The sequence below is a fragment of the Dipodomys spectabilis genome, unplaced genomic scaffold, assembly GCF_019054845.1.
Source record: "Dipodomys spectabilis isolate Male_0828 unplaced genomic scaffold, ASM1905484v1 ptg000392l, whole genome shotgun sequence".
Lineage (NCBI taxonomy): Eukaryota > Metazoa > Chordata > Mammalia > Rodentia > Heteromyidae > Dipodomys > Dipodomys spectabilis.
Genome location: NW_024871069.1, coordinates 87801 through 108482, shown reverse-complemented (window position 1 = coordinate 108482; position 20682 = coordinate 87801). Strand labels below are relative to the sequence as shown.

Genomic DNA, 20682 nt, shown 5'->3' with positions numbered 1-20682 from the left:
GTCACAGGAAGGTGAACCTCTTTTAATCTGGGAGGGTGGCAGCCGGCTACTTAAGCCATTCTAAGGAAAAGGGTCCCGTGGGTGCCAGAAGTAGGTTAGTCTCATTGTTGTCACATGGCTTCTGTGGCTCTGAGTGGTGAGGTTGGGCCTGGGAAGCCCAAGAGGAGGCCCTTGGGGTGGAGGATGGAGGAAATTGCCATAGAAGCTTCAGCACTGATAAGGGTGACTAGGACTGCTCTGCCCAACCAGTGCGACAGGAGGGGGTGGGGATCAGTGCTGTCCTTCAGAGCTCCTTGTCCACTGGGCAGGGCCTTGCAGACCCCAGGAGAGCCTGCCACGGGAGGGGGGGAAGGCACTGGGTGAGCCAGGCCAGGGCACAGGGCTGCACAGCAAGGGCTTGGTGCCAGGCTTGAGGGGAAGTAGCCAAGACATGTTTACTTAAAGTAGCTTTTAAGGTCTCTCTACCAGACAAGCCCAAAAAGGTAGAGGTGCTACAGCCCTGTACCCATAAATCCCAGGAGAATGCAGCCTCACCCATATTGGAGGCTCAATACTTGTGGAATGAATTCCAGATTTCCCACTTTTCCCCCTTGGGAAAGACCCTATAAGGACATTGGTCGGTGCTGGTCATGGTGACTACTTCCTGCTGCCTCCAAGCCTCCTGTGCCAGAGATCACTCAGGACAGTGGCATAGCAGTTAACATATGTACTGCAGAGCGAGAACTACACCCAAACAGCCATCCCTCACCGGGGCAAGAGGTCCAAAAGACTTGTGCAGGACACAGTGGGGTCGAGCTAATTGCTTTCTGTCTGCTCTGAAGCAACCTACAGATCTTATAGGACAAGGAGACATACAACTCAATGCCTTTCAGGTAGTCTTTAGAAAAAGGAGAGGCTTCAAGCACGGCACTGTGTATCCTAAATTCCCACTGCCCCCACAGGGTGCTTGTACGCCCACCGTTAACCTTTTGAGGAACATGATTTTATTGCCAACCTGTGTGTGAAGGGGGGGATGGGGGAGGAGTAATTGGCCTGATTTAAAACCATGTGCACTTTTTTTTTTTGCCAGTCGTGGGGCTTGAACTCTGGGCCTGGACGCTGTCCCTCAGCTCTGCAGCTCAAGGCCAGCCTTCTACCACTTGAGCCACAGCGCCACTTCCGGCTTTTCCTGCATATGTGATGCCGAGGAATCGAACCCAGGGCCTCGTGTATGCAAGGCAAGCACTCTACCAGTGAGCCACCTTCCCAGCCCCATTTGCACTTGTATTGACATTTCATCCCTTCGGTTTTTCCAGTCATCACACCCTTCATGAAGTCAGGGTTCTATCTGCCTGTTTAAACAATAAACAAAACAGTACTGGGCACATTCTAGGGGTAAGAACTGTTTTGAGACTAAGATTTAAATGTTCGGTCTGCGCTGAGTCCCAGCCTAGAATGAGAAAGCTGAGGGCAGCACCCTGGCCCGGGGTTCAAGTCCCCGGGATCCTCCTAAGACAAAATCCAAACCGCACAAGGCCTGGACTTGGCACGTGCGGGCGTCCTCGGTGCGCTGCTGGCGCTGGCCCTGGCCAGCCCGGCCCTGGCCACTCATGGCCTCCACCCTCCGCACGCCGGCGAGGCCCGCCGGGCCCACGCCGGGCTCCGGCTCCGTCCCGCCGTCCGAGCGGGCCCGCGTGCTGGTCCTCCCCCAGGCCGCTCCCGGCCGCCCAGGTCCAGGCACCGGCCCGCACACCGTCCTCCGCAGGCGTCCCGGGCCGGCGCCGCGCCCCGCGCCCCTTCCAGTGCGTTCTCCGCCGGCAGCCGCGTCGTGCCTCGACGGCTCCCAATGGCAGCCGCTGCGTCGGAGCCGCGCCGCGGCGGGAAGGACCGCGGGGCCCGACGGCGGGGCGGAACGCAGGGAGTCGTGAGTGCGCTTCCGGCCGGCCCGCAGCGCCCACGCCGGCGAGGGCGGGACTTCCGGGACTTCCGGCGCGGCGGCGGCGGCCCGATGCAGGTGGCGCGGCGCGTGGTGTGCGCGCTGTCCGGCGGCGTGGACAGCGCCGTGGCCGCGCTGCTGCTGAAGCGGAGAGGTGAGGGGCGCGGTCCACTCCCCGGGCCTCCGCCCCGCGCGGACTCGGACGGGCCGCTTCCTCTCCCGGCCTCAGCCGGCGCCGGAGGCCGCCGGGGGTCGGTGCGGGCGAGCGCGAACTCCCGCGAGGCCCCCACCTCGTGGGCGTGGCGAGGCTGGGGCCTGGGGCGTGGCCTACGCTCCGGGGGCGGGGCGAGGGAAAGATCGGGAGGGGGCGGGGCCTGCGCCCGCGGAGGGCGGGGCCCACCCCCGCGGGTGCCGCCCGGGCCTCGGCCGGCCTCGGCCTGTCCGCCCGGTGCAGGCCGCTGCGTGGAGGCCGGGCCTCGGCTCCTGGTTGACTCCGAGCCGCTCTGCGCTCTCCCTTGCCTGCGCTACAGACTCCCGCAAAGTGCTCGCAGGTGTTCCGGGCCTGGCCGGGTCCCTGTGCGCAGAGCCCCCGCTGTGAGCCACCTGCCGACGTGCTAGCCCTCATCCACTCCCGGAGCTGCCGTAGGATTCAAAAGGTCTCACCCTTGTGTAGTGCACAGGCAGGGGTAATGAGGGTTAGTAAAGATCAGCCGCCACTGCTGTTAGGAAAGGTGTAGTCAAGCGTCTAGGGCAGAGGTCAGCGGGCCTCCGTCTTACATCATTTGGGAAGAGAGAAAGGATCAAAGTCAGCGTCCTGAAGGTGGAGGTTTTTGAGCTGAGGTAGAGTCAGCAGCACAGGCAGGAGTGCAGAGGCCCAGGTCCTGGCTGCGTCTGGGCAGGCAGGCAGGGCAGGGCACAGAGTACTATTTTGGGGTCTTGAGCATAATACTGATGGGCAGGTCCAAGCGGTTGAAGGTTTGTGAAGGAGGGTGTTTGAGGAGATGAAGTAGACTAGCCATGTTCTTCCAGGTACACTGTTTTCCTTCTTGAGAAAGACTGTCTCCCTCCACACTGTCCCGCTTGATCATATTGTAGCTTTCCTTGGGTTTTCCTCTGTGGAGAGAGCTGATAGAAATACCAGAAACAAGCATTGTCCTCTGGATTTGGTATTGAAGGCTCTTTAAATAATGTCCCGTGGGGAGTTGAGGAGCCATGCAGAGTGACAGTCTGTGCCCCCAGCAGTGGCTCATGTGAAGAACAGTCGGGCAGGTGAGGTATGGGAAGAGCAGAGTCTTATAACTGTGCATAGAAGCTGGAGACAGTGGTATCAAGCTCAAGGCTCCGGGGTTTTTAAACTCAATACCTTCAAAAAAGAGAAGGAGAAGAAAGAAGAAGTAGTGGTAGTAGTATTGGGAGTGGAGGTGTGGCTCAAGTGGTAGCATGCCATTCTTGAGCAAAAAAAAGCCAAGCAAGAGCACAAGGTCCTGAGTTCAAGCCCCAGTACTAGCAAACAAGCAAACTAAAAGCCTCTGTATATAGGGTTTATTCATTTGACAAACTCTTTCTTGGACGTTGTGGGGACTGTCAGCATGTAGACACAGGCTTGAATTAAGCACAGTTACACTTGAGGAGCTTCCTGCTCTAGGAAGGGCTGGAGACTGGCTGAAGAGCTGAGCACAGTTTGGTAAGTTCTAGAATAGGAGGATCAGGGGCTTCCAGACACAGGAGTAAGGGCCTGCTTGAGGCCAATATGGCCTTGTGAATATGACATTGTCACTTGGACCAAAGTTTGTTGGCAAATCCTTGTCTCGTGAGGCACTCTTAAGACTTAGCGGACAAGTGCTCTATATTTCCTTTGTAGAAGAGACATTGTTCATATGGGATTGGTACCCAGGTAGTTTGAATGGAGGGTGTGGGGGCCACAGAGTTCTTTCTCGTACGTGGCTGTGTACTGTATCACAATGGGAAAGGGAAAAGATGCATTATAAAATATGCAGTGGTAGAGCCTTTATAGTAAGGGATATCCAAAATTTATGTTTTGGTGCTGGGGATTGGTTTTGGTGCCAGAGCCTCACCCATGCTAAGCAAGCACTCATCACTGAGTTGCTCCTGCGCCAGATAAAATACACAAAACTGTAATTGTCTTTTTTTTTTCTTTCTTTCTTTGTCGGTCTGGGCCTGAGCGCTGTCCCTCAGCTCTTGAGCTCAAGGCGAGCGCTCTACCACTTGAGCTACAGCGCCACTTCCAGTTTTCTGGTGGTTTATTGGAGATAAGAGTTTCACGGACTTTCCTGCCCGGGCTGGCTTTGAACTGTGATCTTCAGATCTCAGCCTCCTGAGTAGTTAGGATTACAGTGTGAGCCACCAACGCCTGGCCTGTAATTGTCTTTGATCTGATAACTTCTGAGTCTTGGTAGCAGAACATAACTTTTGAAATGAATTCAGGCTCTTGGTAACTGAGTGGTAGTGTTTTCATTTGCTGCTGATCTTTGAATCATTGGCTCAGTTCCTCCTGCAGGCTAACGAACTTGAAGATGCATAGGTAGAGACATAAAAAAGAAAAAAATCCCCTGCCCCCTTTGGGGGCCCTGCATGATGGGACGTGTGCTGTGCAAGGCTCTGGGGGCCTTGGAGCAGCTCCTGGGCGTGGTGGTGCGGCACGTGGTGTGGCATGCGGTGTGGTGCGGCGCTGTGGAGTGGTGTGGCGGGAAGCTCGGCATCCTGTGATCCGCTCTCCTCCCCCAGGTTACCAGGTGACGGGGGTGTTTATGAAGAACTGGGACTCGCTGGATGAGCATGGCGTCTGCACGGCCGACAGAGACTGCGAGGATGCCTACCGGGTCTGCCAGATCCTCGACATCCCTTTCCACCAAGTGTCCTACGTGAAGGAGTACTGGAATGAGGTGTTCAGGTGGGTTGGGGGGGTGAGGGGGGCAGTGCACAGGGGGCTCCGGTGTGCTGCGTGCTCTCCTTTCAAGGATCCTCACAGCCAGAGGAGCCGGCCCGCAGCCTGGTGGGCCTCTTGGCGGTGGTGCTTGGGTGTGACAGCTTCAGTGCCTGAGTGCCGTGTCACTCGGCACTCCCCTGCCGCTTTGCCTCTACAAGAAGTCTCTGCCTTTCCGAATCACGTGGGTGCCGTGTGTGTCAGTAGTTGAGAGGCACGGAGATAGAGTTGCAGTACACTGCCCCATGCCTTTTCAAAATAAGAGTCAAGAAGAACTTTGATACAGTCTACTGCCGTCCCCACCGTGATCACTGAGTGTACTGCATGCTAGGGAACCAAGAGGTGTGTGCACCTTGCTGTGGGGATCCTGTGGGGCCTGCGTGTGGGGGGCTGGTGTGGGTGGGCATGCCTCTGGTGAGAGGAAGTGGACCAGCGTGGAGTGCACAGGAGGTGTCTGCACTGACCCGAAGGAGGGCTTGTGTGAAATGGCCCAGGAGGAGAGAAGACACTCACGTAGGGTGCAAGGCAGTGTGGAGGAGGAAGAGGAGAGGCAGAGGTGGTAGAGGAGATGAGTAGAGCTGGGAGAAAACCCCGCTTCCCGGCCAGTGTGTGCCACCGCATCCTTTCTCCACGTTCCCGGATGCCCCCATGAGCGCTGCTCATGAGGGACTGAAAGGCCGTGGTGCTGTGAGGGTCCGCAGCTTTGTGGTCACAGCCCTGTCCTGGGGCTCGGGCAAGCTGTGGTCCATCGTGCCTTTTGCTTGGCCCTGGCTGCTCATGGATGTGGCTCGGCGTGCTCCTCCAGCTGAGTTCAGGTGTTCTCAGGGAGGGCTCTCTAGCCCAGAAATTTCCTTCTGGGGGAAAAAGAGCCCCTTGTTTAAGACCCCCTTGGCCTCAGACAGTTCAAGTTCCTTTGTTTTGTTTTTTTTTCTCTTTACCCTGGGCAGTACTGGGGTTTGAACTCAGTGCTTTTAGCTTGCTAGATAGGCACTCTACCATTTGAGCCATACTTACAGCCCAAGTATTCTATTCTCCTAATTGGCATCTCCCTCGCCCAGGTGAGAAGGGTTCCTCCTCTTTCTCCTGGAGGATCAGGCCGGGCTGCTCCTCCATAGTGTCTGCTAATGCCCTCTGGTACACATTCCCATCTTGTGTTCTGGAAGTAGCTAACCACACATATCACACTCTGACCTGGTTAAGCATTCATCTCTTTTTCACGTATGGCTCAGAGCCTGTGGTGGAGGGAGTTTACTGGGCCGTGGCCACACACAGAGCTGGGAATTGTTACATTTCCTTTGGGGCTGTCCAGCAGACAGCCTGCTGCCTTCACCAGGTGAAGCAGTGCATGGCGTGTTCTTGCAGATCTGGAGCGTGATGGGGACAGACCTACCCTGCTCTCACGGTGCATCTTGGCTATCATTATCTTTGTAAGTCCTCATCAGAAAGCTTCAAATGAGAAAATAGTCACACATACCAAAATGTACTGATTTTTTTTTAAATTCCTAGAATAGGCTTGGAGTGAATCCTAAGACTGAAATTCTCGCCAGGCTTGCTTGTGGTAGTGACCTCTCCCATGTCCAGTCAGAACAGAACTCCGCTCCTCCATGTGGCGTGCTTGCTTAGAAACTGGGTCTGTGGCTGGCTTTGTAGACCTTTCACGGAGGCCTGCGTTGCGACTTCGGTGTTTGTCTCCTTTGTGACCCAGGTCCGTCTCCCCTCCCGAGGGCCTCTTGTGTTGAGAAGCTGTGGGGAGCAGGCGTGCGTGCCCGCCTCTTATGCTCACATCCTGCCAGCCCGGGAAGGCAGTGCTGCCGGAGCCACAGCACCCACCTCGTTCTTTGTGCAGGCTGCTTAGTTATCTCAGCCTCTGGCATGGGCCCTCAGCTCTAAGCAGATGCTTGACAAAAATAGGGGTAATGGCTGGGTACTGGAGCTCATCAGTGTTGCAGAAGTTTTGGTAAGGCAAGAAGAAATTCCAGCTGGGCATCATGGCTCATGTCTGTAAGCCTAGCTACTCAGGAGGCGGAGATCTGAGGATCTGAGGATGATGGTGAAAGCCAGTCCAGACAGGAAAGTCCATGAGACTCTTATCTCCAGTGAACTAACAAAAAGCTGGAAATGGTGTTTTGGCTCAAAGTGGTAGAACAGTAGCCTTGAGCACAAAAGCTCAGGGACAGTGCACAGGCCTTGAGTTCAAGCCCCAAACTGGCACAAAAAAGAATGTACATTAAACAAATAATTGAGCTGATTTAATTTCTGATGTTTGCTTCATACTTAGAACTAGAAAATCAACTAGGCATGGTGAGGTACACCTGTAATCCCAGCTTTGAGAGAAGTTGAGGTAGAATCAAAGTCTGGAGTTAGCAAAAATGAAGTTCTTTGTGGAAAATAAAAGCAAAAAAGTTCTGGGGCTATGGTTCAAGTGGTAGAGTATAAACATGAGGCTTAGTTCAAATCCCATTACTGCTCCTCTCCCCACCACACCAGAAAGAACTAAAAAGTCTATTTCTCTTATCCCAGTGATTTTCTGAATGAGTATGAAAAAGGAAGAACACCCAACCCCGACATAATGTGCAACAAGCACATCAAGTTCAGCTGCTTCTATCATTACGCCGTGGATAATCTCGGTGAGAAACGCTTTTGTTTGGAAAAACTCAGATCTTCACACAGTCAGAAGCTAAAACTTGTGAAGTTTCCTCTTCAAGAAGGAAACATTGATTGGTTGAGGAAGAACTTACTGATGAAGTGGAGGAGGGGCTGTCCGTGTGGCACAGACAGTGTCATCACTCAGGCGATTTTGAGGAGAGGTGCTTTGGGGTCGCTAGCCACAGGGCTGAGAAGTGACAGTGCCCTAGGAGGAGGAGGACGCTTAGATTGTAGCTTTAACTAGATTGTAACTTTAAATCAGCAGTAAGTTAACTGCGCACACTTTTTTTTTTTTTGGGGGGGGGTCCGGTCGTGGGGCCTGAACTCTGGGCCTGGGCGCTGTCCCTCAGCTCTTCAGCTCAAGGCTAGCGCTCTACCACTTGAGCCACAGCACCACTTCCGGCTTTTTTTCTTTTTGCTTATGTGGTGCTGAGGAATCGAACCCAGGGCCTCATATATGCAAGGCAAGTGCTCTACCACTGAGCCACCTTCCCAGCCCCCGTGTACACTTTTTAAAAAAAGGCATGTGAAAAACACAATTAAGCTGGGCCTTGGTGGCTCATGCCTATTATTAGCTACTCAGGAGGCTGGGATCTGAGGATCATGGTTCGAAGCCAGGAAAGTCCGTGAAACTCTTATCTCCAATCACAGAAAAAGCCAGAAAAGAAGCTTGGGCAGTGCCCAAACCGTGAGTTCAAGCCCCAGGACCAGCAAAATAAATCTGCACATCTGATTATTAAGCTAGAATGACTGAGTAGGTAGATAGTGACGTTTAAAAGGCTCTTAAAAGATGTACTAAAACTTTGTAGCAAGGTTTCGTCTGCCCTTAAACGAATGGCTGTGGTGGTTTGCCTCAGGCGTAATGTGGCCTCTGTCCCCAGGGTTTGCTGTTGGAGGGTGTGGACGCACACGCGCACGTCCGTGCGTGGCTTTCCCTGTCAGGCTGCTCTGCAGTGCCCCACGGCCTCGGCTCTTGTGGAGTCTCACATGGCGTCCTTGGACGTTTAATCCCACAGGAGCAGATGCCGTTGCCACGGGTCACTATGCCAGGACTTCACTGGAAGATGAGGAAGTCTTTGAGCAGAAGCACATTAAGAGACCACAAGGGCTTTTCAGGAATCGATTTGAAGTGAGAAATGGTAAGTTCAAGTGCTCAGGTCACATTGAAATATGTGGAAGAAAGACATTGTGGGTCCGAGCGCGCACGCCACGCTCCCTCTGCCTGGGCGCTCCAAGCTCGCCAGTGGTTTGAGTCATGTTTGCAAAGGAGCAGTTACCAGTGGGGCTCTTTCCTTGAGGGCCTGTGGGTGGACACAGAAAGGTGCCCCTCTGGGCACCATGGCTCACGACTGCAGTGCCAGCTTCTCCACAGGCAGAGAGCGGGCGGAGGGTAGTTTGAGGCCAGCTCAGGCCAAAAATTCAATAAGTTAACAAATACATGCACCTGTCATCCCAGCTACTCAGGCTGAGAGGATCACAGCCCACGCCTCACCCAGGGCAAAATATAGAACCCTATTCAGGAAAAACAAAAAAACCTAAATCAAAAATGACCTGGAAGAATGGTTCTACTCAGCAAGCACAAGGCCTTGAGTTCGAGACTGGGAGAGGGAGGGCCAGGGGAGGGGAGGGAGAGGGGCGGGCGAGTGTGCCCCTGGATGGTGTCAGAGCAGCTGCGTGGTTGGGTAAAATCAAGAATCATGTCTAGGGCCGTTGTCGTCTGTTGGTAATGTTAATACCCAGAAACATCCGAGGACATATTGGGCAGTAATGGGGGTGCTGTAGGCTTAGTTTTTGAGGCTTGAGATTTGGTGTGACACAGCGCAGGCTAGCTAGCAGTGCGGTGGCTTCATGCCATGACTAGGCACAGACTTGCCTATAAATGCCAAAAGGTGAGGGTTCGCCTTTCTGGCGAGGCGTGAGTGTCAGGCAGCGGGAGGCTGCAGTGTGCCTGGCCTGGGGCACACATGCACGGAGGTCCGCAGGCTCCACGCCACAGCATGGGCCACGGGCCCGGCAGACCCCGCGCATGGCCCACCTGCAGCTGCCTAGCAGGCTACACCCTGGCAGGAGCAGGGTGCCGCGGGCCTGGGTGCCAAGGGGTGGAGCTCACCCTGACCTGCTCTCCCTGCTGTGCCAGGCTCCCTGAATACCCTCTGCGGCACCACAAGCCCTGTGAGCAGGCGCCAGTGATGTTGGTGCCCAGCACAGGGGCCATCTTGGCTTCTCTGCCGTCTGCACAAGGGAAGTGCTCAAGCAGCCCCTGCAGACTGTCCCGTTGGTGGAAGGGGTCGTGGCCGCCGTCTCTGAGCCCCTTCTGGCCCCTTTTGCTGTGTCCAGGACCTGGCTTAGAACCAGGTGCACAGCCCTGTACCTGGGGGCCCCTCTATGGGACTCGCCGACAGCAAGGATTTGAGGTGCTGGAGCTGATGGGGTGTCCCCATCCTGAGTAGATACTCCCCTTGCCTAGGACGTCGCACTGGTGCGTGGCTGGGTTGGTGTGGAGTGCAGGGCCGGCGGCGTGGCGGTGTCTGTGCTGTGTGGGGCACACCATGGCTCTGTTTGCTTATTTAGTGGCCGTGGCTGAGAGATTGGGCAGGGCAGGGTGGAGGCCTGGCCCCTGGTTGGCGGTAGCTGTGGGCCTGGCCCTGTGACCACCACCATGGCCTGGAGAGCAAATGGATGGACGAAGCGGAGGCGTGCTCAGGTTCCCATGTACCAGTGGGCCTGGTGTCGGGCCTGCCGTCACAGCTTAGCGTAGCCGCTTCCTTCCTTTCATTACAGCTTAGCGTAGCTGCTTCCTTCCTTTCATTACAGCTTAGCGTAGCCGCTTCCTTCCTGCTGTCACAGCTTAGCGTAGCCGCTTCCTTCCTTTCATTACAGCTTAGCGTAGCTCTCTACCCTAGGCCACATTCCCAGCCCCACTTCTGGCTTTCTGGGGAGAAGAGTAGAACACTTCCCTGCGCAGGTTGGCTTCAAACCATGATCCTCAGATCTCAGCCTCCTGAGTAGCTAGGACTACAAGCTACAAACTAACTCAGATTTTTAATTTGTTTAAAAATAAGTCAGAACTAGAAGAAAACATATGATACCTGCGACGTTAGGAGGTATTTCTGCATCCAACACTGTTTCACAGAGCTAATCTTGAAATAGTGCTGCTGACTCAACTCATCCCGTGTGCGGCTCTGCAGCATTGTGGGCTTCCTGCCTGCAGTTCTTGTCAGTAAAATGGGACTTGCATGAGAGCCAGCACGGGGCAGCGCTCCAGGGCCACTGTGCACCCACGGGCCCACCACTGTGATGCCTGCCTCTCGTGGCGTGCTCTGCGCATGGCCTGTGGCATCTCTAACACTGATGTGAGCAAGGGTGAAAAGCTGAAACGCTGGCGTCCTGGTCAGTTCCACCAGCCTGGAATCGGGCGCCTGGAACCCAACAGATCCCAGCTAGGAAGCTCTGGTCCTCCTCCACAGAACCAGTGGCTCAGACGCTTAAAGCCCGTAGTTGTTCACAGCTTAGCGTAGCTGCTTCCTTCCTTTCATTACAGTGTTAGAGCAGCATCTGGCAGGCGCCAGTGGACTCCAGGCAGTTTCCTTCATTGCTTCAGGTGGTATTTCACCTTTGAATGTCTGAGAACCAGTGACCTTGCTGTATTTTTCTGAGGTAGATGAGCAAGGGGTGAGCATCTCCACTGGTTTTTCCCAGTTGTCAGCTAGTGACAGGCAGGTGACCAAGTAAACAGAAGGTGTTACTAAAGGCAACATTTTTTGTTTTTTACTCCTGGCAGCTGTAAAACTACTCCAAGCCGCTGACAGCTTTAAAGACCAGACCTTCTTTCTCAGCCAGGTCTCCCAGGATGCCCTGAGAAGAACCATCTTCCCTCTGGGGGGACTGACAAAAAGTTTTGTCAAGAAAATAGCAGCTGAAAATAGACTGCATCATGTGCTTCAGAAGAAGGAGGTGAGAGGAAGCAGTTTGCCCATGGTTTGTGCACGCTTTTGCCACCTTGGCACAGGGCGAAGCCAGCCTGTGTGGTCCCTTCCCAGGACTGGCCACCGTCAAGGCAGAGGCCTGCTGACGGGGATTTGGCTGAGGCCGAGGCTTGCCTCCTTGCTCCCATGCCGAGTGTGGCAGGAGCTCTCCAGCAGCCTCACTAGCTGACCTGGGGGCAGCTTGGTAGCTGTCTGCACTCAGATTTCCAGCATACCCTGCAGACCCCCGGGCCCAGACAGCACACCCCTACTATAGACCCCCAGACAGCATACCCCTCGTACAGACCCCCAGACAGCACATCAATCCTACAGACCCCAGACAGCACACCCCTCCTACAGACCCCCAGATAGCACACCAATCCTACAGACCCCCAGACAGCACACCAATCCTACAGACCCCCAGACAGCACACCAATCCTACAGACCCCCAGACAGCACACCAATCCTACAGACCCCCAGACAGCACACCAATCCTACAGACCCCCAGACAGCACACCCCACCTACAGACCCCCAGACAGCACATCAATCCTACAGACCCCCAGACAGCACACCAGTCCTACAGACCCTCAGATAGCACATCAATCCTACAGACCCCAGACAGCACACCAATCCTACAATCCCCAGACAGCACACTCCTCCTACAGACCCCCAGGCAGCACATCAATCCTACAGAACCCAGCCAGCACATCCCTCCTACAGACCCTCCAGACAGCACACCCCTCCTACAGACCCACAGACAGCACACCCCTCCTACAGACCCCAGACAGCACACCAATCCTACAGACCCCCAGAAAGCACACCTCTTCTACAGACCCCCAGATAGCACACCCCTTCTACAGACCCCAGACAGCACACCAATCCTACAGACCCCCAGATAGCACACCCCTTCTACAGACCCCAGACAGCACACCCCTCCTACAGACCCCAGACAGCACACTAATCCTACAGACCCCCAGACAGCATACCAATCCTACAGACCCCCAGACAGCACACCCCACCGACAGACCCCAGACAGCACACCACTCCTACAGACCCCAGACAGCACACCAATCCTACAGACCCCCAGACAGCACACCAATCCTACAGACCCCCAGATAGCACAGCCCTCCTACAGACCCCCAGACAGCACACCAATCCTACAGACCCCCAGACAGCACACCAATCCTACAGACCCCCAGATAGCACACCCCTCCTACAGACCCCCAGACAGCACACCCCTCGTACAGACCCCCAGACAGCACACCCATCCTACAGACTCCCAGACAGCACACCAATCCTACAGACCCCCAGACAGCACACCAATCCTACAGACCCCCAGATAGCACAGCCCTCGTACAGACCCCCAGACAGCACACCAATCCTACAGACCCCCAGACAGCACACCAATCCTACAGACCCCCAGACAGCACACCCCTCCTACAGACCCCAGACAGCACACCAATCCTACAGACCCCCAGATAGCACACCCCTTCTACAGACCCCAGACAGCACACCAATCCTACAGACCCCCAGACAGCACACCACTCCTACAGACCCCAGACAGCACACCAATCCTACAGACCCCCAGACAGCACACCAATCCTACAGACCCCCAGATAGCACAGCCCTCCTACAGACCCCCAGACAGCACACCAATCCTACAGACCCCCAGACAGCACACCAATCCTACAGACCCCCAGACAGCACACCAATCCTACAGACCCCCAGACAGCACACCAATCCTACAGACTCCAGATAGCACAGCCCTCCTACAGACCCCAGACAGCACACCCCTCCTACAGACCCCAGACAGCACACCAATCCTACAGACCCCCAGACAGCACACCCCACCTACAGACCCCCAGACAGCACATCAATCCTACAGACCCCCAGACAGCACACCAGTCCTACAGACCCTCAGATAGCACATCAATCCTACAGACCCCAGACAGCACACCAATCCTACAATCCCCAGACAGCACACTCCTCCTACAGACCCCCAGGCAGCACACCAATCCTACAGAACCCAGCCAGCACACCCCTCCTACAGACCCTCCAGACAGCACACCCCTCCTACAGACCCACAGACAGCACACCCCTCCTACAGACCCCAGACAGCACACCAATCCAGACCCCCAGATAGCACACCCCTTCTACAGACCCCAGACAGCACACCAATCCTACAGACCCCCAGACAGCACAACCAATCCTACAGACCCCCAGATAGCACACCCCTTCTACAGACCCCAGACAGCACACCAATCCTACAGACCCCCAGACAGCACACCACTCCTTCAGACCCCAGACAGCACACCAATCCTACAGACCCCCAGACAGCACACCAATCCTACAGACCCCCAGATAGCACAGCCCTCCTACAGACCTCCAGACAGCACACCAATCCTACAGACCCCCAGACAGCACACCAATCCTACAGACCCCCAGACAGCACACCAATCCTACAGACCCCCAGACAGCACACCAATCCTACAGACTCCAGACAGCACAGCCCTCCTACAGACCCCAGACAGCACACCCCTCCTACAGACCCCAGACAGCACACCAATCCTACAGACCCCAGACAGCACATCAATCCTACAGACCCCCAGACAGTGCACCAATCCTACAGACCCCAGACAGCACACCAATCCTACAGACCCCCAGACAGCACACCAATCCTACAGACCCCCAGACAGCACACCCCTCCTACAGACCCCCAGACAGCACACCAATCCTACAGACCCCCAGACAGCACACCCCTCCTACAGACCCCAGACAGCGCACCCCTCCTACAGACCCCCAGACAGCACACCAATCCTACAGACCCCCAGATAGCGCACCCCTCCTACAGACCCCCAGACAGCGCACCCCTCCTGCGGAGCTTACCTTTAGGATGGGAGTGGATGCATGCTGGAGCCTTACATACTTTGTACACACATATGGAGAAGTGCCAGGGTCCTGGGAGAGAAAGTGACCTTTAACCTGAGGTCTAAACAAGGGGTGAGGTGGCACGAGGTCACAGCCCAGAGACTTGGCATGGAGGGAAGAGGATGTGTTGTCGGGTTAGGGCGCCTTGGAGTGAGGCGAGGCGCAGGTCCTCAGGCTGGCAGCCCTGGGCACGGCTCCCAGCAGCTTCCATCCGTCTTCCTGGAATGAGGCCTGACCATGCCACGATCAGCAAGGCGTCCTTCAGAAACACTCCTCCCGCCCCGCATCGTCAGGGTTCGGGTTCCAGCAGGAGCTGCAGCTCCCACCCCGTGCCCGTACTCTGGAGGGTACACAACCAGAGGGCGACGGGTGAAGACGCTCACCCCAGCAGCCACGGGAAGACCTTCCTGCTGCTTCAGTGCAGGGAATGGCCAGCGCCTTTCCTGCCCCCTCCTGGCTTTGCCTTGTGCTCCCTCCCCCGCTCAGGCCGTCCCTGACGGTGTCATTGCCACTCCTGAGCCGCTCATGAGGTATTCAACAACGCAGAACCAGGCCTTGCGGGCGCCTGAATGACCCAACCCCAGGGGAGCCGGGACTACGTGCATTCCTTAGCTCCTAGAGTTCTCTTAGTTTTGTGCTAATACTGGGGCTTAAAGCCAGGGCATTGTACCCACACAGCTGGCACTCTACCCCGTGAGCCGTGCCTCCAGCTCTGCCCCTGGAGCTCTGTCTGTGGCTGTACCTGGCGTGTGCGGGCGCTGGAGGAGGGGGCGCCTCAGGCCTCGGGCCTGCCCCTGCAGCTCTGTCTGTTGCTGTACCTGGCGTGTGCAGGCGCTGGAGGAGGCAGCAGGGCCCGGCGCCCCGTGGCGCTGCGGGCCTGCCCCTGGGGCTCTGTCTGTGGCGCCCGTGGCGCTGCGGGCCGCGGGCCTGCCATCGCTCAGCGCAGCTGTGCTTCCTCTCCTTTCAGAGCATGGGCATCTGTTTTGTTGGCAAGAGGAATTTCGAGCACTTCATCCTTCAGGTAAGTATTCTGACCACATGGACCTCGTGTCCACCCCAGACCTGGGCTCCATCAGTAATGGAGCTTTGTCTTCAGTATTTGCAGCCGCGACCTGGGAAGTTTGTTTCTGTCGAAGACAATAAAGTTCTGGGAACACACAAAGGTGAGGTGCGGCCTCTGGGCGCTTTCCGCTTCAGCCCTTGTGTGCGTCCTGGGTGTGCTCTGGGCAGTCAGCCTAGGGACAGAGGCGTCTGGCTCAGGGCACTGGCGGTGAGCCTGACTAGTGCCTTGTGTGTGCCAGGGGCCATGTCCCTCTGGGTGTGTGTGTGAAGTCCCTGGGAGCAGAGTGCTTTTCCTGCTGGGCAAGTAAGTTGTGAATTGTAGAAGGCTACCCCGATGATGGTGATGGTGCTAGGCCGGCTCCAGCTGGACGAGGGAGGACCACGCGGACGGGCAGGGCAGGTCCTCCACAGAGCGCCATGCTGGCCGCTGCTCAGCAGCTGCAGACAGTTGTCGAGCAGGGCCACGGAACCCGCACTGCGCTGGGCGTGGGCAGGATGGAACGGGGTGAGCCTTTGGGGAGTGACGTCCAGACCAGATCCAAGACTGGGTACTGGGACGAGGCCAGCGCAGTGCTCTCTGGAGCTCTGCCAGCCCTGGAGAGATCAGGGCAGTGGCAGCCTCTCTGGCCATAGAGCTGCCTTCTCCAGCAGCAGGCAGCTGAAGGACTGTGGTGGAAGTCCCCAGAGCACAGTGAATCCTGGGTGGTGCCTGTCAGTGCACACGCCATCTTGGGGGTCTTGGAGTTGGAGGGGACAAACCGGTTACCCTGACATCAGCCTGGATGCAAGGGGTATGCATGACAGCGGGCATTTGGCACGCCCCCCCCCCCCCCCAAAAAAAAAAGACCCTGCCACACCGGGGTTGAGCAGGGTGAGCCGTGTTTTCACCCTGGTTCAGCCACACTCTGAAGGAGCTGACTGGCCCCTTGGGCCAAATGCAGTAGTCACTGGTGTGTGTCCAGGCCAGCTTCGGATCCTGGCACAGCGTGGATCGTGGTGGGCGCTCTCAGGCTCTGCAGTCTCTGCTTTTTGGGTATTCATGTGGACCTCATCCCTGGTCCTCAAAGCAAACTTTCACAGGTTGGTTCCTGTATACATTGGGCCAGAGAGCAAAGATCAGCGGCATGCGAGAGCCCTGGTTTGTGGTGGAGAAGGACAGTGCCAAGGGTGACGTGCTTGTGGTGAGTGGGTGAGGCTGGCCGTCATGCAAGGTGCAGGCCCGGAGGGTGGGGGAGCTCCTGGCCCAAGGCCCCTGAGTGGGTGGCGTGCATGGGATGCCAGGGCTCCTGGGGTTGGCCTGATGTCGCCGAAGGGTTTTGTTCAAGTGCAGTAGGCTCTCACTGTATGCTGCACATCCACCCATCCTGTGAGTGCCTAGAAATGCTGGGGTTTTACTGGGGAGATGCAGAGCAGTGGGAAACTGGTGAAGGTCTCCCGAGAAGCTGCTCGTGGTCCCAGCACAGCCAGCTCGTGTGGAGGAGAGCTAGGGTTCCCGCTGGGGCCAGTAGGCTGGCCGACCAGGACCAAGCCAGGTGCAGCCACACGGGCGCTGCGTGCACCTGCAAGGCCGGCTCGGGAGGTGGCGGTGGCGGAGGGGTTGGGAGTCTTGATGGGGGGGTAGGAGTGATCCTCTGTGCACTAGTGCACGGCCTGCCCCGCCCTGGCAGTCCCCAAGCCCGGACTGGTCTCAGGCATGCTGAGGCTAAGGGCTTGCCCCGGCAAGCGGGGCTGGTATCTCTTGGGGTGGCCAGTGCTGGGGACCTCTTGGAGTCAGCAGACGTTACCTGCTGACCTAGGCTCTGAGTGCTCAGTGCTGCGGCTCGCCACCCCAAGCCCCTGGGCTCCCATGCTCCTGGCTCCGCTCCGGGAGCTTTGCTCATCAGAGGCGCCACCGCAGCCAGCTTTTGCTGTGAGCACAGGGGCGGCGGCAGGGCGGCCGGTCCCGCCTCTCCTGACCGTTTGGACCTGGTGGGCTCCCGGCCCTTCTGAGAAGTGGCCAGTGCTGAGGCCGGCCCTCAGCCCCAGGAGCAGAAGCCTGCGGCCTCAGACGGCCGTGGAGAGTGTGGGCCAGGCTCCTGTCACTTGGCCTCATCCGCACACCAGGGGTGAGATGGCCTTGGGCTGGCTGAGTCCAGTGCCAGCCGTCGGTGCCCCTTTGCTGTGCGGACCGGACCGCCACTGCTGCACTCGGCATGGTGAGCTTGGGGGAGGGTCCCAGATGGCCTGCCCACCTCGCGCTCTGCATTTCGCAGGCCCCCAGGACCGACCACCCTGCCCTGTACAGGGACCTGCTTCGCACGGGCCGCGTGCACTGGATCGCCGAGGAGCCTCCCGCCGCCCTGATCCGGGACAAGATGATGGAGTGCCACTTCCGATTCCGCCACCAGATGGCACTAGGTAACTGGGCATGGGGCCATTGGAGCTGGGCCCTGGGGTCAGATTTCAGCCTGAAAGAGGAGCTTCTCAGACAGGAAAGTATTCCATAAGTGGAGATCATATAGCCTTTGTATTGTTCTGTGCCTGCCAGAGGGCAGTGCCCTCTCTGGGTGCTGGGAGAGGCACGGGAACCCAGCCTGGAGGAGGTACAGGTGTGCGGGGCTAGGTGGCAGTCCTGCCATGCCCACGGCCGGGGTGGTGCTGAGCTGCCCTGGCCCCTAGTCCTGCCCCTCGGAGGCTCCTCACAGAGGCCCTGGCCCTGGGCAGCTGCCGCCCCGCCCCCGAGCCACGGTTGAGGGCAGCCAGTGAGGCGGGGCCACGCCTGCTCCAAGCCTGTCTCCCCGCAGTGCCCTGTGTACTGACCCTCAATCAGGATGGCACCGTGTGGGTGACAGCTGTGACGGCCGTGCGGGCCCTGGCACCGGGGCAGGTGAGTGGGGAGCCGCGGGCGTGGCGGGGACCCGGGCCGTGGCGCTGCGTCCCTCCCACAGCGAGGCCTCTCTTCCAGTTCGCCGTGTTCTACAAAGGGGACGAGTGTCTGGGAAGCGGGAAGATCCTCCGGCTGGGGCCGTCCGCCTACACGCTGCACAAGGGCAGGAGCAGAGCCAGCGCGGTCCCCGAGGGCCCGCATCTCGCACCCTGACCGAGGCTGAACCGCTCAGGGAGGCAGAGGCCGGAGCCCAGGGCCGGCAGCCGGCGGGGAGGCTGGTGGGCGATGGGTGAGTTGGGCGCTGCCTGCTCCCCGGGGCCCGGCTGGCCCTGCGCAGTGACGCCGAAGGACCGGGCTGGCCAGCCAGCAGGTCTGTCCTGAGGACCCGGCTCCTACAGCGCCTGTGCCACAGCCCCGGGGTCGGCCCCGTGGGCACGCGTGGGTCTGTGCGGCTGCGGGCTCAGGCAGCAGCAAATAAAGCTGTCTAGAAGAAGGAGCGTGGCCACTGTGTCAGGGCCAGGTTCGCCGGAGCAGGCCCCCGCCGGGCTCCCGCAGCTCCTCCCGGGGAGGCCGCGCTCGGCCTCGCAGTGCGCTGCTGTGGGCTGCTGGCCGTGTTCGGTCACGCTCTCCAGCGGGACAGAGGCAGCAACACCGGAAGCAACCTTCGGCAGGGGCGGGCGTGGGCTACTTTCCTATGGAGGCTGAGGAAGCGGAACCCCACTGTGTCCCCCCCAACAGTGGCCTCAGTATTTCCCAAGGGTGAAAGTAGGCATTGGTGTGGGGCTCTGGGACGGAGAACCATCTTTCTGGACAAAGCAAGCATAGCAAGGGGTCCCTGGGAATTAGAGTGCGGGAACCCAGGAGGGTGAGCGGAGGCGCGGGTGTTCCTGTCAGTCTCCACCTGCTCGGACCCAGGGTCAGGTGCACAGGGAAGTCCGCACACCCACGGCAGCATGGCGGAGGGCTTGGCTGCTCCACCTGCTCACGGGCTCGGGGCTATGGCAGGACTTCACTTGGGCGTTTGCTGCGTAAGATGAGGCCAGCCTCAACTCAGATTGCTGATGGATGGCTCGGTGCCCGGAGCTCCCGCACCGGGAGGGGCCCTCACGCGCTCTCGAGGCCAGCTGACTGGCGTCTAGTAGAGAGAAGTTTAAAGCAGAGCCGCATTGTAAAATTCTATTTGGAGTGGAAGACGTTCCCCGGATTGGCTTAGGAGAGGAGGTGAGGGAAGAGTCATGGGAAGATTATCATCAGGAAGCCACGTCTGCAGAGGGAATGGAGGGTGAGGGAGCTAGCAGCGCGCAGGAGGAACCAGCCGGGACAGCAGCTGGTGCTGGAGGGCCGGGACTAAACTACGACTGGTAAACATTTCTGGTTCCAGAGTCCCATTTCGGGTGTGGTGGGTCATGTCTATAATCTGCTTGTGGGAGGATTGTAGTTCAAAGCCCACTAGGCAAAAAGAAAAAGCAAAGCAGAACCTTATTTCAAAGAATGGCTTGCTGGCACACATTCATCATCTCAGCTACCTGAGAGAGAGGTAGGCTCGCGGTCCAAAGGCAGATGGCACAATAATGGAAAGATAATGGGAGCAAAAAGAGCTGGGGGTGAGGCTCTGCAAGTGCTGTCCAGTCAGAAAACAAAATCCCAGGCCCTGAGGAGGGCCTGTCCCCCACACCGGCCCCCATGCCGGCAGGCCAGAGCCCGGCTAGAGCGCCGCAGAAGACGGGAGAGCCAGGTACAAAGCAACACTTTAATTTATTGTATCCTAGTCCGTGGCGTGCCAGTGCTGAGAATTAATAAATACACTTGTTACAAACGTCCAGTGTTTCATCTCTTGAAAAGTTTCAAGTCATAAAAATAGGTTTAAATTTTTCCTGTCTTAATAAAACTGACAACTATTTTTTTTTTAAACAATTCAGATCAAATTAAAAAGTAAAAGGGCAAAATCCAGTCACAGGTGGTGAGGGAGGAGGGCATGCCCCACAGCGAAGGCAGGCTGCTGCCGTGAGCCCTGGCTGCCTGGCCCACCGTGCCCCAGGAGACGCCCGCTGCCCTGCATCTGAGCCACTGCGCGGGCTCTGCAAGGCCTGTGTTGGTCACACACAGGCCTGAAGACCTCTCCCCCTGCCCACCAGAAGTCTTTCACATTCAGTGTCTTACACACACCGCCGCCTCTGCCCACTGGAGGTCTTTTTTTGTTGTCCATCATAGGGCTTGAACTCGGCCTGAGCGCTGTCCCTGAGCTCTTCAGCTTGAGGTGAGCACTCTACCATTTGCACCACAGCGCCACTTCCAGTTTTCTGGTGATTTATCGAAGAGTCTCACAGACTTTCCTGCCCGGGCTGGTTTTGAACC

At 57.4% G+C, this 20682-nt stretch overlaps 1 protein-coding gene across 3 annotated transcripts; it reads left to right on the top strand.

Moving 5' to 3' along the window:
* Positions 1 to 1962: 1962 nt before the first annotated feature.
* On the top strand, positions 1963 to 20589 carry Trmu (tRNA mitochondrial 2-thiouridylase). Of its 3 annotated transcripts, XM_042667356.1 has the most exons (11): positions 1963 to 2069; positions 4661 to 4826; positions 7380 to 7486; positions 8522 to 8644; positions 11287 to 11459; positions 15367 to 15420; positions 15496 to 15562; positions 16542 to 16642; positions 17714 to 17858; positions 18245 to 18327; positions 18406 to 18625. In XM_042667356.1, the coding sequence occupies exons 1-11, from the start codon at positions 1988 to 1990 to the stop codon at positions 18538 to 18540; spliced, it is 1236 nt and encodes a 411-aa protein (XP_042523290.1). In that variant the 5' UTR covers positions 1963 to 1987; the 3' UTR covers positions 18541 to 18625. The 3 variants fall into 3 exon arrangements, with proteins under 3 accessions (XP_042523290.1, XP_042523291.1, XP_042523289.1); XM_042667357.1 differs by lacking the exon at positions 18245 to 18327 and having other exon boundaries at positions 18406 to 20589; XM_042667355.1 differs by having other exon boundaries at positions 15367 to 15562.
* The last annotated feature ends 93 nt before the right edge of the window (positions 20590 to 20682 follow it).

Bases quoted from the DNA above. Each gene is read 5' to 3' on its own strand.
- Trmu (XM_042667355.1), top strand. From the start codon at position 1,988: ATGCAGGTGGCGCGGCGCGTGGTGTGCGCGCTGTCCGGCGGCGTGGAC. The intron at 7,487-8,521 runs GTGAGAAACGCT...TTAATCCCACAG, and splicing joins TTACGCCGTGGATAATCTCG to GAGCAGATGCCGTTGCCACG. The intron at 15,563-16,541 runs GTGAGGTGCGGC...AAACTTTCACAG, and splicing joins AGTTCTGGGAACACACAAAG to GTTGGTTCCTGTATACATTG.